This window comes from Eretmochelys imbricata, chromosome 1 (genome assembly GCF_965152235.1).
Source record: "Eretmochelys imbricata isolate rEreImb1 chromosome 1, rEreImb1.hap1, whole genome shotgun sequence".
In the NCBI taxonomy this organism is placed as follows: domain Eukaryota; kingdom Metazoa; phylum Chordata; order Testudines; family Cheloniidae; genus Eretmochelys; species Eretmochelys imbricata.
Window position 1 is genome coordinate 352,904,441 of NC_135572.1, and position 17,957 is coordinate 352,922,397.

A 17,957-nucleotide genomic window follows, 5' to 3' on the forward strand; every position below is an offset into this window, starting at 1 on the left:
TCCTGTTAAACCTCAGCCATTGTGTGCCATTGGTTAGGCTTGTTCTGCAGTTGGAAATTCCTTACCTTTTTTTTTTGGTTTTGTTGTTGTTGTAATTAATGAAATCAAAGCAAACTGCTACTAATTAAGATTTTTCTTTCCTCGTTGAGAGCTGAAGAAACAGTGATGGCGGAAGCAGCAGCAAATGGTATCTCAGACTGACAAGTGGTAAATTAAAACTTGTACATTAGGCCAGGCCCGGAAAAATGCAGTTATGTGTAGGTGCCTTGTTCCATTTGAATTAACCAAAGGGCTGTCTGAGGAGGCCAGCTGTGTTCTCTGATGACAAAAATGAATCTTGACATTTTGGATAATGAAAATTCAGTTCAGCACCTCTTAGAGATGCATATGATAATATGTTGTCAGTCAGATGCTTGCAGGGGAGGCGGAATTCTTATCTTATTACAAGAGAGAGTGTGACAAGTGGACAGTCCCAGTTAAAAATATACCCCCACAAAGGAGAGACGGTGGGAGGGAGTCTGAGGTGTAGAAACTCAGTTGCGTTAAGAAGGGGAAAATTATTTGACGTGGTGAACCCTCTTTCTGGTGGCTGCCTTTGTCTCCCCACGATGCAAAGTATCACGGTTTTATCTGAGGGTGTAGGGAGGTGGGGGGCAGAGAATCACTTTTTTGTGATTTGACAGTATTAATGCAATCATCCAGTTCAGACCTTGTAAACCCACTTATTATTTCCTCTGCGTGTGTTTTTTCTAGTTTAGTGGATTAGCTGCACTGTCTCTTCAAAGGCTATCCAATCAAAAAGGGGTTATTAAAACCAGGGTGCTTTATGACTGAGAATTAATTAGAGCAGCATTTTCATGCAAAACATCCAATTTTTTGATTAGCAATGGAGCAGGGCCGCAATTAACACTTTAGGAAGCTTACATTTCCAGCATTTTGATTCTCAGGAAATGAGATTATCAAACCAGGGTTAGACACTTGACAGCAAAAGGGGGATTATGTGTAAGAAAATAATTTGTTTCTTGATTTTGCTTCTGAGATTGCCATTAAGGAAGCACTGAATTCAGAGGGAGTTAAGAAAGGGGGGAGGGGTGGGAGGAAAGAAATGGACGCAGGAGAGGTCCCTGTGCTTCATTAGTGTCCCGCTTGCTATGCAAAGTGCCTTCTTCGTCTCTTTTAGTTACAACACATTTTACATTTGAAACACAGCAACAGGTTTTTATTGCACTGTTGTTATTATACAGCCTTTTCTAATAGATTTCTGGGATTCTTCCGCAGTTGCTAAATATTCAAAATATTTATATCTTTGGGGAGGAGAAAAAGATCCTTTCAGTAGATACACAGCTTTGTCTGTGTTGCTTTAAGTAGATGTGTGCTGGTTTATTTCCTAAACCATTTTCTGATCTGCTGTTGGTATCTGAGGACATAGATTGCAGCTTATTAAAGGCTGACCTTTGCCAGGAATATGTGTCTGTGATAAGAAGCAAAGCATCTTCGTCACTGTTGTAAAAGGCTGAGCGTTTCCATCTCTAGTTTAATTGTTCTCCCTGTTCAGGGAGACACAAGGTAATGAAAGTCAGACTTCGGGCTGTGGAATCTTTTCATTCCTCAGTTTGTGTCTCCATCTTACGAAGGGCTAAAAAGAAACGGATCTCGTTTGAAGGCTGATCAATCGCTGCTTGTTATTAAGTGCTCCAAAGCTGTGATTTAATGTCTTACCTCAGGGGAAAGAATTAGGGGGCACCTGTCCTGCCAGTCTAGTTATATTTTAAAATGGCCATTTAACTCCAGTTTAATCTTTTGATATTTTTAAAAATTTATATTTGGATGAAATTGTTGCTCATGAAAGTAATTAGCTAACAGTGACAGTCAGAATGCGAAAAGGCCCAGTATAAGCTGCCCCCACATATCACCTCTGCCTGGGCATCCCCATCTTGAGTTGCAATGCCCATTAGCTTGCAGCAACCATTTGTCTTCCAGTGTTAGTCCCCACACAATTCTCCTTAGTTTTGACCTGCTAGTTCACCTCTCCTCCTCACCGCTGCTTTGCTAATGCATTCTAATTCTGACCTGCAACATCCTCTGCTATTCTGTTTCTGGATTTCCATAATGCTCTTGCTAAATAAGGTTCCTCGGTCTTGAATTCAGCTTCTCCTGCTGTTCAGGTCCTTGGCCCACCATACAGCTCTGCAGGTATACCTCATTTCTGAACTGCATTGCCTCTGCTATTCCAAGTCAAGTCAAAGGATGTCAGCCATTTGATGGGGACAGACTAAAATACCAGGAGTGCTGCGCACTGAGAAAAGTCCTGTCAGTAGAGGAGCTTGCTGAATTAAGATTGAAACCCAAAGGTTCCGAAAAAGAGGTTCATGAGCCCCCCCCAAGTCAGCTGGTCACATGCTGCTTCATTCTTTTCCCTGTATGAAGGAGAATGTTGAAGGAATGTTCAAATGACAAAACCTTCAATGGATGAACGTTTATAAAGAATCACTTCTGAAGCTCTAGGTGACACTAGTACTACTGGGTGGTAGGCCTCTACGATTGTGAGTTCGTGCCTTTGCAGGGTTTGTGTTGGCATGGTATAGCTGTCTGAAGCAGTTTTTTTCACATTTGCATTCCTTCTAACTGTTATCAGGCGGGTCTAGTGAAGAACGGTGATATCGTGTGGTGAAATAGAAAATATGTTGAGAGATGATGTGTTACTCTGCAGTGCAGATTAGTAAGAGAAATAAGGTAGTTGGCAGATAGAAAATACATCTGCTGCTGATAATGCCCTGCTCTGCCTCTGTTGAAGGGCTTTTAGTTATTTATGGCCTACTTTTTGGAGGTGCTGAGTAGCTTCAGCTTTCATTGAAGTTCATGAGATGTGCAAGTCCTGGACACCTTTGCCATCAGGTCACTTGGGTCTTCATCCTCTTTTGGGTCTAATGGGACACTGAGGAGTCTGAGTGAACGTTAGTTGTGCATCTTGGTACCTCTGACTTAGAACAGCTGTAAAAGGTATGAGGTGAAAGTAAATACATTTCAGTAATATGTCTCCCCCAAAATCTGTGAAGATTTTTCCCTTATGCAGCAACCAATGCAAAGGCCTGGGTGGCTAGAGTGTATCATGTGGGGGACCTGTCAAATAGTGTTCAGCCATTGGTTTTGCAGCTCTCAGATAGTTGTTTGGCATGTGTCTTTCTCCCCCCACCCTCCCGCTGCTGAACCAGAATGGAACATGTAAATGTTGTTTTTCTTTATTGAAGGAAAATGATGACCTTTCCTCAGCGCAGCCTGCAAGCGTGGCAATATTTCTGACAGTCAATCATGGAATTCCTCTTACTGCAATTTGAAAAAGCATCTTGGTCTTTTTAGCTTCATAAAGTTTCCTTTTTCTTCATTAACCTTTTGGACTTCCACTCTCTCCTCTGAAGTATGTGTGTGTTCTTTTTGTATGTTGTGTGATAGAGAAATGTTTCATGTATCGTGGCTTGCAACAGCTGGGTGTTTAAGAACATGATTCATTGACCCAACCTGGCCCTTCATGCCCTAGGCTGACATGCAGTATTGTGTGTCATACCCCCTCCATCTGTGAAGGAATATCCATTGCTACATGACTCAGCATGGACTGCAGTCCAATCTTGAGTTAAGAAAAAGAACTGCTTCTTGTAGCTTGTTAAGTTGATGGTACAAAATTTGTCTTCCAACCTTGGTTTATTCAGTACTGTGTTATAGTCGTCCCCCATACTATGCAATCTGGACCCTATTCCTGAGTCTCAGTTGTCATTAGAGAACCATTCACTGCAAAACCTTCTCTGTACCATTTGAGGAATGTTACTATATTGTGCCCTCATTATCATTTGGATACAAATTATCATTGCACGCCTTTGGGTACCTCTGTCTTCTCTTGCTGCAAATGTCTCCTTGTTGGCCTTCGTGACAAAAATAGTTTGCACTTCTGTAGTACCTTCATCTGGAGATTTCTAAGTGCTTTAATTAAGTCTCACAACACCCCTATGAGGTAGGTTAAAGTGAAGGATGCATAAGGGATTATTTCATCCATCACAGAAAAGCATCCATGTCAAGTGGAGTGCAGCAGCTGTTAAACAGTGCACAGCAATGCGTACGTCAGTTCAGGAAGTGAAGTGAAGAATATACTATTCAACTGAAATGGCAATGGGAACGTAGGTAGACTGAATGTAATTACCTGAGTTGGAATTTGCCCAGGACATTGGGGCTAGTAACCTTCCTCTTGCAGAAAGCACAGTGGGATCTTTAATGACCACATAGGGTCAAGTCTTCTGATTTATGTCTCATCTAAAAGACTTCCAGCAAAAGGATTCAACTCCTTCTAAAAGCTGCATCTTGAATTATTGCTTTACTTTAAAAGTTCAATTCATTCTCAAGTCACTATGTTAGCATGAAATATCTGCTTGCATAGTCTTTAAATCTGGATTGTGAATTAGTTCAGAGCTCTGGGGCATCTTATTTGCTTGAGTTATTATATATGGTGCTGCTGCCCACACTTTGCTTTTCAGTGGTTTTGGATATCTTGTTGAACTCTGTCTTGCATCACAAGTAATGGATGCAGTCAAGAAGTTTCTGTCACAAGTTCTCACTTGTAAGATCAGGAACTTTCTGTCTTTCTCGCTACCCCAGTTATATAACAAAACACTAAAGACATTATTGTTTGGCATAGCGTTTATTTCGCTTCTAGATAGTGTTTATCATTTTCTAAGTTGTTTGGTTCTAGTTGTACAGGTTGAGCAGATGTCACTGAGAGAGTTAAGGTTTATGTTTCCTTTCTTCGTTTTGGAATTGAACCCCAAAAGCATTGCATAGAATTTGATTTGTTATAATCTACTCAGAAAACAAAAATATTTTGCTACCAGTGGACAAATGGCCCCACTTGGGTGAAGGTGAGTTTGTAGCTAAAGTGACAGTGTTTGATTTTAAAGGAAAATAGATTTATATTGCCACATATTTCTAGGTACTATTCTGAAATTCAAAAACAATCCTTCCTTTTAAAAATAATTTGTCCTCTGGACTACTCTAATTTCCACAAATGGACTATTTGAACTAACAAGAGCAATGGAGAGTGTGAACAGGTACTGTATGAACTTCCTCCAGCCACAGCTTTACCACTGCCCTGCAGTCCTCATTTAAACGGCAACCACCCTGAACCCCCCTAGTGGGACTTTTCTTAGAAGGGACCAGATGTATTGTTAATTGTAGCTTTGGAGCTACAGGAAGTTCTATGTCTGACGATGACCAGTCTTTCTGGTTTTCTCAGAAAAGGAGCATTCTTTACGTGAATGAATGGAGCAGACACCTCTGGAACTGTTAATCTATATAAGAAGTTTCTAGGAATGTCACTCAGTGTGTCACGCTGAAGCCTGGAATGTCTTTTTAGTCTTTGTGAAGCAATGGAAGCAGTTGCGAACATAGTTGGAAGCTCTTTTTGTTCAGAATATCACTGGGCTTTGTGATTTGTGTAACTGTCCAACTTTTAAATTCTCAACCATTTTGACTTATAAATTACATCCGTGCAGTGTACAGCTACAGTAAGGCACATATCTATGGCCTGCCAAGAGTCCTTAAACCGTTGTGATATCAGAGGTGACTCACCCAGTAATCCCCTTATTCTACAGCCAATTTGCATGCAACAGTTTCATAGGTTGTGAGAGAGAGACTGTACAGATAGATGGTGGATCACTTGGCCCAGCCACCACATCAGTGTGCCCTGCTGTCATCTACACAAATCAACACAAATCTTCCAAAACAACCAGCACACACAATAACCCCAAACGTCACTCTGAAGCCTCAAAAATCTGTTGAGCCTGCGTGAAGCGACGGAAACAGCTGCAGGCATGGTTGAGAACTCTCTTTTTTTGGAATATCACCTGGACCAGTCATTATTGGGATTCGTGGTGTATTACCGGAAAGTTTTTAAGTTCTTTGTCATTATTGGCTTTTTTTACACACATGACTTTATAAATTATACCTGTGTGAGATCACAGGCTTTCAGCTACTAGTAGAATACTAAAATCCTTTAATCTCTGGGTTAAAGCCTCCAGTGGGCAATGCCAGCCATTCCTTTGCCTTGGAGGTTAACAATAGCAGCACCTCAGTCCCTGAGTCCCTTTGAAGTGCTTCCCTGTCGTGTCTAGCTCCCTTATCCACTGAACACTCACAGAAACGCTAGGTCGGTTGTCCCCAAAGGAGCAGTGCACACACTAGGGTGTATGATTCTAATTTAACCCACTAGTTACAAGCAAGAAATCATTTCCACCTAATGGTTTTTCTGTATCCCATAAGAAATAAGTTGTTGGTCTTAGCCCAGTTCCTAGCAGTGAGTCACTTTTATCACAAAAAGCAGCAGCACTGTTGGCTTTCTTATTGGCAATCTCAGCAAAAAGGTCAAGGATTGAACTGGCCTGTGGAGACTGAACTGCCCTCTTGCTCCCTCAGATAGTACTTCTGTGGCCAACTTGGGGCACGCCATAACAGAACCCAGATAGTATTGTGTGGGGGGTTCACCAGAAATACTTAGAAAACCAGAAGTATAGACACAGAGTAAGTTCTCTTTGGTACTGTCCTGTGTTGTACCTGCTCAGTGGATAAAGAGAGGTGTTTAGAGTTAAGCCTTATCATTCCAATGCCTTTCACCACTGCTGAATTCACATTAAAAAAAGAAATAAAGGACATGAAACCATTGTCATGATCTCTAAGGTGAATTTTTAAAAAAATGCACCAGTAGCAGCTGTATTAGTATTTGCATTTTTTTTCTCTTCTTGCTTTGACTGTCTGACCTTTTTTTTTTTTACTGAAGAGTTTTATCTGATAATGTCGGAATGAAAAGTTACATTGACAGAGTGGTGGGAAGCTGGATGGAGCCCTGCTTTCAGTTAGGGTTAAAGCCATCTAGGTGAGTGTGAATTAACATTTCCCTTGTCTTGTAAAAGGTCACCCTTTAATTGAGATTCAATGCATTTAGTCCAAAACCTAGGTTCTAGGAGACCTCTGTTCACAAAGAGGGCACAATTGGCAGCATAATCTCATCAGAAGCTTAGGTTATATAATAATAAATCATTGAATTCAAAGCTAAGGTGACTGCTACAGAGCATAAAACAAGATAGATGCTTGAAAGACTTGCATGGCTTGTTGTTTGAATTAGTAACTCAGACTTGGAGGATTTGTAGGTGTCCAGGGTTGATCTTGATAAGGAAAAACAGGTGCGGGAACAGAATTCTTACTTCATTACAGGATTTTAAAAAACATTCCAATTTGGCTTTGTTAGTTGTTGTTCATTCCAGCCAGTGTGTGAATGTACTGTATAGCTGTATGCATATGATATTTGGGAATTTACATTACAGCTTTATTTTATGTAACATCTTTCATATACACTTAATCCCCAAAACAATTTACGGAGTTAAATGTTACACTGAAAAGTTAATTTATTTCCCCCTCTGGTATTAAGAGGTGATGATAAGCAAGAAAAGTTTTTTATGTTGTGCTATGAAGATTCAGAGGATAAAATTGTCAAAAGTGTGTAAAGCCCCCATTTTTAAAGGTGTTTAGGCATTGCTGTGCTCAGCATTGCAATGCCTAACTGATTTAGGAGTCCATGTCTTGTCTTCAAAAAGGATTTAGGCACTTACGAGCCAAAATCCCTAAATCCCTTTAAAAATATGGACCTAGGTGACTTAAGTGCTTCAGTATAATTGAAAATCAAACTGATTTAGGCTCTTAAGAAAATATTCCAAATACAATATTATTGAAATAGTCTCTCAAATGAGATCTTAAATGAAAAGGGAATGGATAAGGTCGATAGATGCAAAAAGTCTGTTCTGGGTACAGGAACTTAAGGGGAGAAGCATCCTCAAGTGGGCAATGCCAGCCATTCCTTTGTCTTGGAGGTTAACAATAGCAGCACCTCAGTCCCTGAGTCCCTTTGAAGTGCTTCCCTGTTGTGTCTAGCTCCCTTATCCACTGAACACTCACAGAAACGCTAGGTCGGTTGTCCCAAAAGGAGCAGTGCACACACTAGCGTGTATGATTCAGCTCAGGATCAGAACTTTGCTTAATATCACAGCACATATTTATAGTGGAAACAATACATTTATTATCAAAGTTTCAAGTGACAGTGAGTAAGAATATTGGAAACAAATGGTTACATATAAAATAAAACCGTAACACGCTTTCTAGAACTTAAACTTAACAGGGTAGCTGCCTATCTAAAGAAGTTTTATCTCACCCAATGTCTTCTGCAGCTTTTCAAAAAGGTTGGCTGAGGTCCCATTTTCATGAATGTAAACACACTGCCCATTTACGTCCTAGGTGCAAGATAAGGGGTTGTCTGCTTTGCCTTCTGCTTGTACTCCCCAAAGTTCATTATCCAAACTCAGAGACCGTATAACCACCTGTGTGTTGCTTCCCTATTGAATTCACACTTCCTCATCGTCTTCATACATAAATGGTATCCATTGTGTTAGCCTACAATTAATTTACGTCTGACAGAAAGATGAATAAACATCTCTACTCTGTCAGAAAAACTTTTTTCACCTCTGCAGGTGACTAATGCAGATGCGAAGAACATGTTTTTAGTATATTTACATAACTCCTTACACACTATCTGTACACACATTTCACATCAATATTAACAACCAGAGTGTCCCTGACTTTCATTTAAGACCTCACATGACATTCTTTGATGAACTGGAACGTACATACCAGAATCAGGATGTTCCTGTATCTCCCTTGCCAGCTGACATTAAGGAGTTCTTAGGTCACAACCATCTCCTTCAACCCCAGTACTGACTCCCTGCATCATCTTCTGGGATGGTACCTGTTCGTCCTCAATGCATGTTGCAAGTGGCTAGGAAGCTGTTTATGCATCCTCCAGAACCATGCCCCCTGTGCTGGGTCTACATCACAGTCATCAAGGTCCCCCTTCTGGTATTGCACCACCCTGGCTCTCAGGATATTCTGATTCCTTGTCAGACTCCGAGGTAGATTTGCAGATATCTTGGTACTGAGAGTCCAGAGCTTCCTCCTGCGCCTGGTTCCATACTCACTGGCTGGGTTTTGAGAGAACTGCATGCTTGGGGCAGACTTGCGTGGGGCCTGATAGGGGCATTGTGGGGACTGGTATACTATCGGATATTTCCAGCACCCAGATCTACTTGCAGTCCTTTGAGATCCTGGTGGAGATGAAACAAACAATTGAGGACCACCTTTTTGAAGGGTATGCCTTGTTCTCATCCAGGACAGATGAGGCTTTGCACATGTAAAACTCAAGTGGTGTCAAAATCATTGGGCCCTTACAAAATATCGTGCTCAGAACAAGCTTAGGGAGCCATCTTACCCCTTCTGGCAAGCTGGACCAGTCCAAGAAGAGGCAAAAGTTACATAGCAGGAAGAAGACTACACCCTCTCTTTCCTCACTCTCTTCTTCCCAGCAGTCAAAGGCCTTGGAGCAATCATTTTGACTCTCAGGTTGAGGACAGTGTACTGCCCAACCTGGATCTCATTGTCCATTCGCCTTTCCAGGACAGGTTATCCCATTTCCTACATGCCTGGCTATCCCACTGGGATATACCCTCCAGTTCATTTCCCTCCCCTGCTCCCACCTCCTTACAGGTTGCCTGCTCCTCTGTGCTGGTCCATCCTGGCCACAGTAGATGCTTGACGTTTGTTGTATGAGATGATAATTGATAATTACCAGTTCAGTGTTGTTGTCGTGTCGTCGTCCGTGTCCATGTCCGTCCCCGTTTCCCCCCCCCCCCCACCCCGATCTATCGTTAGCTCTGAGAATATTTACCAAGTGCTTGTAGTGGCCGCATACCTATGCGAAAGAGACGTCCTCAGGTATCCTTACCTGGATGCCTGGTTAGTCCAAGGTCATTCTAGTCATCACATGTAGGTTGCCGTGCAGCAAATCCTGTGTATGTTCAGTGCTCTAGGCCTGAAATTAAACAAAGAAAAGTTGACATTAGTGCCTGTGCAGAGGGCAGAGTTCATCGGTGCAGTCCTGGATTTGACCTCAGCCAGGGCTTCTCTGCCTCTTGACAGATTTCACACTATATGGGACCTTTCTTCATCCCTCAAGGACCATCCATGCACCCCTGTGAGGACTTGTCTCATGCTCTTAGGGCTGGACCTCAGAGCTTTGCAGGTATGTCTAATGCCAGTCTATGAGCCCCAGATTCATCATCTAGACAAGCTAGTGTGCCTCCCAGACAGAGTGCTGTTGTCTTTGACCTGGCTGAAGAGCCAAGACAAGCTGTGCAGGGGTGGCAGTGTCTTTCCCAGCAATGACTTCGGTAATGGACATGTCAACCATGGGAGGTGGGTGGGGTACACATCTGGATGACCTTCAGTCTTAATGTTTGTGGATTGCCTACGAGGCCAGATTGAAAATAAATATTTTTGAACTGCACACAACGTTCCAGGCATATCAGTACTTTGTACCACACATTCAGGGCAAGACCATCTTGGTGCTTACCAATAGCACTGCAGTGGTTTTCTATGTGAACGAGCAGAGAACAGCCAGAACAGAGCCTCTGCCAGGACACAGTCCAGCTGTAGAACCTGCATATTCGGACAGCAGTCACTCTCAGAATGTCACACCTGTGGGGGGTTCCGAGTGGCCTGCTGGATCCTCTGAACCCGTGGTTCTCAAGCAGGGGTACACATACCCCTGAGAGTACGCAGAGGTCTTCCAGGGGGTACATCAATTCATCTAGATATTTGCCTAATTTTACAACAGGCTACATAAAAAGCACTAGCAAAGTTGGTACAAAGTAAAATTTCATGCAAACAATGACTGGTTTATACTGCTCTATATGTTATACACTGAAGTATAAGTACAATATTTATATTCCAATCAATTTATTTTATAATTATATGGTAAAAATGAGAAAGTCGGCCCTTTTTCAGTAATAGTGTGCTGTGACACTTTTGTATTTTTATGTCTGATTTTGTAAGCAAGTTTTTAAGTGAGGTGAAACTTGTTGGTATGCAAGACCAATAGACTCATGAAAGGGGTACAGTAGTCTGGAAAGGTTAAGAGCCACTGCTCTGAACAGATGCTTCAGTTTGGACCATGAATAGTCCCACAATAGTTCTAGCCTGGGTGTTTCATGTAGGGGACGTTCTGTCCCTGGGTCTGTTTATGGCTCGACAGAACAGTAAGTGTCCACTGTTCTGTTGCTGAGTGGGTCAGAGCGCAGGATTGATATCAGACACTTTTCTGTTTTGATAGTGTAGAGAGCTCCTCTACATGTATCTTCCAGTACCCCTGATTCCCAGGATCATGCTCATGCTCGAGCAAGAACATGGCAGAATGATCCTTATTGCTTCAGCCTGGCTGAGACAGATGTGGTATTCAGACCTCTGCAAACTGTCCACTGGAGAATCTCTGCTGTTACCAGTAACCAGAGACCTCCTGACATAAAGCCAAAGCCAGGTGCTGGACCCTAACCCACAAGTGCTGCACTTCATGGCATGATTCCTTTGTGGCTGCTACACAAGAGGCATGTTGTTCAGCGGCAGTCCATAATGTGCTCCGTAATAGCAGGAGATGCCTTTCACAGGAGCTACTTACATGAGTAAGTGGAAATATTTCTCCGTCTGGTCAGTCTCCCCTAATGTGTTCCCAACGTGGGCTAATATTCAGATGATCCTGGATTATCTGTTTTACTTCAAGAGTCAGGTCTTGCCATTGGCTGTATCAGGGTGCATCTGGTGGCCATCTCAGTGTTTCACCCTCCAATTGAGAGTAAGTCTGTTTTTACACACACTATCACATTCAGGTTCCTAATAGGTCTGGACAGATTATTTCCACCAGTCAGAGACCCAGTGCCTTCCTGGGATTTGAATCTCATGTTGTCTGCACTTATGGACCCTTTTTTTGAAATGTTAGCATTGTGCTCATTTTTACACTTGTCAGCAGAGGTAGCCTTCTTGGTGGCCACCACCTCCAGCAGGAGTGTAGGTGAACTGAGTGTATTGGTCATGGATCCCCGTACACTGTTTTCTACAAGCACAAGGTGCAGCTGCGACCTCACCCCAAGTTTCTTTCAAAAGGGGTTTCTGATTTCCATCTAAATCATTCTATCTACCTGCTATTTTTCTTCCTGCAAACCCATATGCATAGTGATGAGCAATGACTCCACACCCTAGACATTCATCAAGCATTGGCTTTTTACCTCAATAGGACAAAGCCCTTGAGGGTTTCTTCCCAGCTCTTTGTCTTGTATGCGTCATGTCTGAGGTCTCAGCCAGTCGCTACTCGGGCTCTCGAAATGGATCACAAGCTGCATTACAGTATGTTATGCTGCTAAAGGAGTGACACCACCTCCTAAACTCACGGCATGCTTGCCCAGAGCACGTTCGATCTGAACAGTGTTTGTTGCATGTGTCCCAATTATGGACATCTGCAGAACGGAGACATGGTCGTCCGTTCATACTCTTACCAGACACTATGAGCTGTCTGTGCAGTCAAAGGAAGATGCAAATATAGACAAGGCGGTCCTACAGTCCCTCTTCCGATGAGACTCTGAGTCCCACAGTAATTAATTGGGACATTACAGTGTAATGGGCATATATAAACACGTGAAGAAAGAAAAATGGTTACTTACTTTTTGTAAATGTTGTTCTTCGAGTTGTGTTGCATGTGTCATTACACGACCCACCCTCCTTCCGCAGTGTATCGGTGTGTATCATAGGTTTCCAGTTCAAAAGAATTTGAGTCTGGGGTGGGGCAACTCCACCCTCTCTGCCATCTTCACGGAGCACCAGGAGCTCATCGATGAGAGGGGCTGCCGTGACAGGTCCCGCTAGGGAAAACTCTCTGGCACCGGTGCACAAGTCGCATGCATGCACACCTACAGTGTAATGGACATATGCAGTACACTTTGATGAATAGTTACAAAAAGGTACATAACCATTTTTCCTTACTGTTGGACTTAAGAGCCCATCTCTAGGGCTGACAGGGATATTCAGGCCTTGGCTTCACTAGTGAGACTGCTAACATGGTCACCAGATAGTACTGATAGGATTGGTTTATTTTTGTTGTAATTTAGACATTTACAAACTGGGAACTGCACTGAGACCCCCAAAGTCATTTCACTCAAGCCATCAAATGGTAAATGACTTGCAATCACTATCAACTGAGAGAAAGCTCAACAGACAGTCTAGTGTTGGAAAGCTCTACGTCCCATTACCAATCCCCTGAGCCATCCAGTCACCGCTGTGAAATCTGTCATGGCACCAGATGTTTCTGTGAGTTTTCTCCATCATAAACCCCTTTTATAACTCAGCTTGTGGCAATTTACTCCAAGTTAGTTGGAAAAACCACACTACATTTGTTTCCTATAAGTAATGGGTACAGTTTAAGTACTTTTTGAAGATCTCATTAGTGTTTTCAAATTTCAGTCTAATTACTTGACAGTATAATAACAAAGACTTGATGTGCTGTAACTGGATTCTCTTAAATAATATAAAAAATATTGTAAGTGATTACGAGCTTGGATTTCTTCCCGTGTTCCTCTCTGGGATTTTTAATTGCAGTGATTGTGTAGTTGTGTTTGACTTAATTGTCATCATCAGCTACTGGATAAAGTCCCCTGCGTAAGTGCTGTGTATTCATTGCACCTCAGTGGCATCTAGAGATGTGTGAATAAATTTAACAAATGTCACTTTCTTTGTGTGTTTAATGAATATATAAATGCTTTCAAATGGCCTCTTCCCGAGACTATAACTATATATTTCTCTTTTAATGGCAGATGTGCTGATAATACATGGAAAAGCTGTAATTTAGATAATAATTGGTTTATAGTGTACTTGCCGCCTTTCCTGCAGCTGGATGAGAGATGGCCATTTTAAATAACCCCAGGTTAAGTAAGTAATAAGTAACGCATGATCAGGTGTGTGTAACACATGACCAGGTGTGTGCTTATGGGATATCTCTATGCCTGGGGTGAGTCATGTGGAATAAGAACTATTGCTTTTTTACCCAATAGTGAGATGGGAGAATTTTTTCATTATCTTAATTTTTAAAGTGAGTTGTTACATAATTTTTTTAACAGTATATTTTTTATTATGTAAAGCCAGTAACTACACCAAGGTTAAGCAAGCTTTAAAATAACACGGTACAGAGCAAATTGTATCACATAGTTTGTATGACTTGTGGAGAAGGAAGGAAGCTATTACAATTGTATTTTAATTTAATTAGCTATTACAGTCTAATACACTGAAAAATGGACGTTCCTTTGTACACCCAGTGATATTTGATGTTTAATTTATTTGGGCCACATATGGCTAATGCGTTTCTCATTATCTGGCTGTTATCTGGTTGAGTCACAAAATAAATAATAATGCTTTGAATGAACATAGTGTTGTTTACATCCATAGATCTCAAATCACTTTATAAAGTTGAGTGAGCATTATTATGTCCATGTTACATGTAGGAAAACTGAGGCACAAAAGTGACTTACTGGCAGCCATGCAGCAAAGTAATTGCCAAAGCCAAGAACAGAACCCAGATCCGATGATTTCCCAGCTTGGTGCTCTCTTGTTGGTCACCTGTTACTCTATCCTATTCTTGATCATACCTAGCACTTGCTATCTTCCAGACATTAGTTACATACAGTGGGATTTCAGAAACTTAATCATAGGTGATTAAAATTGAGTTTATAATGGGAAGTGTCTTGAAAGCCTAACTGGTAGACATTTCAATGGCTTTGTAATACTAGTTAACTCTGTGTTTCTGAATTTTTCTGAAATTTAGACTTTTAAAAATAAAATTCCAGTGTTCCCAATTTCAAATATATGTCCCAGTCTATTCAGAGATTCAGGATTTACATGCAATAAGAAAACTTTCTAATGGTGAGATCTGTTAGTATGCTGGGAAAAACCCTTTTCTTAGACATTTAAAACTAAACTTGTTGCACTAAGCATTATCAAATATACTATAAGGAACAACCTTATGTTGGCAGAGGAATAGACTAAATCAGATCTTTTCTATCTCTGACTTTCAGTGATTAACTTGTAACTAGAGAACTGTGCCATATAAGTTTTTAAAAAGAAATCAGCAGTGACTTGCTGGATTGTCCCCCTCTTATTAACACTCCGGTATTTCTAAATGTGCCCTTTAACTGAGTATCTAGGTTCTATCATGTTTCTTGCCACCTTTGACTTTCTAATTCTGTTGCTTGGAACAGGAGGGTCTATTAGTGTAAATACATCTATTATGTGCGCACACACAGAGGGGACATTTCCAAACAAACATCTGACAATTCTGGTTGTGTTAACATACATCTGTTAGTACTAATTGATGACTGCAATGGTGTGTTGAGTATTCTACACGTCAAAAACCTGCAGGCCTTTCTTGACTTTGTAAGGTCCTGAGGTGAGCTGAAGAAAGTCAAATGTTTACTTAGAATTGTGATAAGTGGAGACACTGTGATGGAATACCTAGTGGCATTGGTCTCACAGAGATGTCGGGCTGTAATCATTAGTTTCAGTGGAGCAATCAGTTTAACATTATACTAAACAAACTAGATAAAGCACTTGTCATTGGCATTATGCTACGTCTCTGATTATATAGTCTTATTACTATTTTTTTCTCTTAGCGGCTGTTTGGAATATAGAATATTGGGGTAAGGATAAAAGGAAAGGATGGTTTTTATTGACATTATTTATAGCATCCTTTTTTCAGCAACTGTCTTCGGGGCAGGGACCTTGTCTGACTTTGTGGTTTTGTTAAGTGCCGTATATTCTCTCTCACTAGTAATCATCACTCACTCAATCCTCTTTCAGTGCCTGAATTTTTCAAAGTGGAATTATTATAACAAGTTACAGTGTCCTGACTAGTTCAATCAACAGATATTCTATCCTCCTATCAGCAGATGGAAATGGGGGTGGGGTGGGAGGTGGAAAAAACCTTGCGACATCAGACACACTATAAATAATGCTGTGCCAGCTGAGCATCCTAGTTCTATCTTGTCTCCCACCAGATGGGAAGAATTTTTTGTCTGCTAAGCTATTTTGTTTGGTTTGTTTCCCCAGCTACCTTGCTGTTAAAGAAGCCATTTGGGAATACATAGAGTTTCCATAAAAACACTTGGAAGCTGATCTAAGTAATATACATATGTTATGTATCAAATGTTCTGGCTTGATGAACCATTCCACCATTCTTTGCTCCTCCTACATCCCTCATGACAGATAGCCTTTTTGTCCTACAGTGGTAATTGACAGGCAGAAGGACCATTAGAGAAGCTGAAAGTGTCTGTCCCTAAATGTCTCTCTAATGGTTACATTCCAGAATAATTTCACTTCTGTTTTGCCTGCAGAATACAAGAGGAGCTAGTCATCTCCCTTAATTTGTCAGAGGAAAACAGGTTTGGAAGTCAAGTGTCTGAGAACAATGAAATAAAGCCATGTGGGGGCTTTTAGTAGGTGGGGTGGGTGCTGCCTACCATGTTCTGAACTGAGTATGCTATGATTTTTATGCATTTCTGTAAGCTGGAATGCACCTTTATGTGACCATTACACTTACACAGTTTCAGATGCAACCAGCCGACAATGGAAGAAAGAGGAGAATAAACACTCTGTACCTCCACTTTGCTGAATAGAGGCCACAAGACTGATATGTGCAGAAGTGGTGAATTTAAGGAAGGAGGAAAATATAGGCTTTCCTCCTCAAGCTGTCAAAGGACAAATGCCCTACTTAGCAAGGACATGATCACCGCTTCTTGTCTCTTCCTTGCTGCTGCTTTTCCTCTGTGGAAATCTCAGAGGAGTCCTCCCTCACAAACCTTACTGCTGAGAATATGGGTTCAACACTAAAAATTATGTTAGAATCTGGGCTTCAGTTACTATGCAGAGTGTAGAAAGGATTTACTCATATAGTGTAGAGAGACTACCCATTTCCTGTCCTAAAAAGCCTTGAAAAAAAGACAGAAATGCCATCTGAGCTTCACCACTTATGCAGAATATCTGGTATACCCAGGACCTTTTGTAGTCCTTTCCACCTGTGCAAAGTGAATGTAGAATTGAATCACACAGATTTGGTAGGTTTCAGAGTAGCAGCTGTGTTAGTCTGTATCCGCTAAAAGAAAAGGAGGACTTGTGGTACCTTAGAGACTAACAAATTTATTTGAGCATAAGCTTTCGTCAGCTACAGTTCACTTCATCAGATGCATTCAGTGGAAGATACAGTGGGGAGATTTATATACACAGAGAACATGAAACAATGGGTGTTTGAAGTGAGCTGTAGCTCATGAAAGCTTATGCTCAAATAAATTGGTTAGTCTCTAAGGTGCCACAAGTACTCCTTTTCTTTTTACAGATTTGGTAGCGTTCCATGCTCACATTGCATTGGTGGAAATGACTGCACATGGTTAATTGGGCCCCCATCCTCATGGCTTACACTGTATACCATACTGAGAGATTAATGGGATTTACGGGGCACAGTACTTTCATGGATCTACTGCCACTATGGCTGGCTCTCATTATTTAATTTTATTTCTTGCAAGCATTTAACAAGGTAAAATAATTTATGATTAATGTAGCACCGCATGCAAGTATGTGAAGTTTGCAGCAAATAGGAGACATGGTCCCTGCCTTGGAGAATTTACAATCTGGATATGATCTCAGAACCATTGTATCGCTTTGGCAGGGATGTTTCTGTGCCTAATCCTGAAGATAGAGAAATTGAAGCCGAGGCTTAGAAAGAAATTTGAATTCTGCCCCCTGGGTTTAGGTACTGATTTGTCAAATACTTTTAGCCAGAGCTCATCTTAGTTTGTGTGAAACAACTAGATATGTTTCAGAGTGGTAGCCATGTTAGTCTGTATCAGCAAAAACAACGAGGAGTCTTTGTGACACCTTAGAGAATAACAAATTTATTTGGGCATTAGCTTTCGTGTTCTAGCCTACGAAAGCTTATGCCCAAATAAATTTCTTAG

General features: G+C 41.3%; 1 protein-coding gene across 8 annotated transcripts in view; it reads left to right on the forward strand.

Moving 5' to 3' along the window:
• Positions 1-17,957, forward strand: part of EXOC4 (exocyst complex component 4) — a 595,663-nt gene that overhangs the window by 168,410 nt on the left and 409,296 nt on the right. Inside the window, exon 10 of one of the 8 annotated variants that reach the window (XM_077837188.1) lies at positions 6,815-6,858. The exons of the other annotated variants lie outside the window; for them this stretch is intronic. Coding sequence (XP_077693314.1) covers positions 6,815-6,840 — 26 coding nt within the window. The 3' untranslated portion in view covers positions 6,841-6,858. Of the gene's footprint in view, positions 1-6,814; positions 6,859-17,957 lie in introns of those variants that run through there. 8 annotated transcript variants of the gene reach the window in all.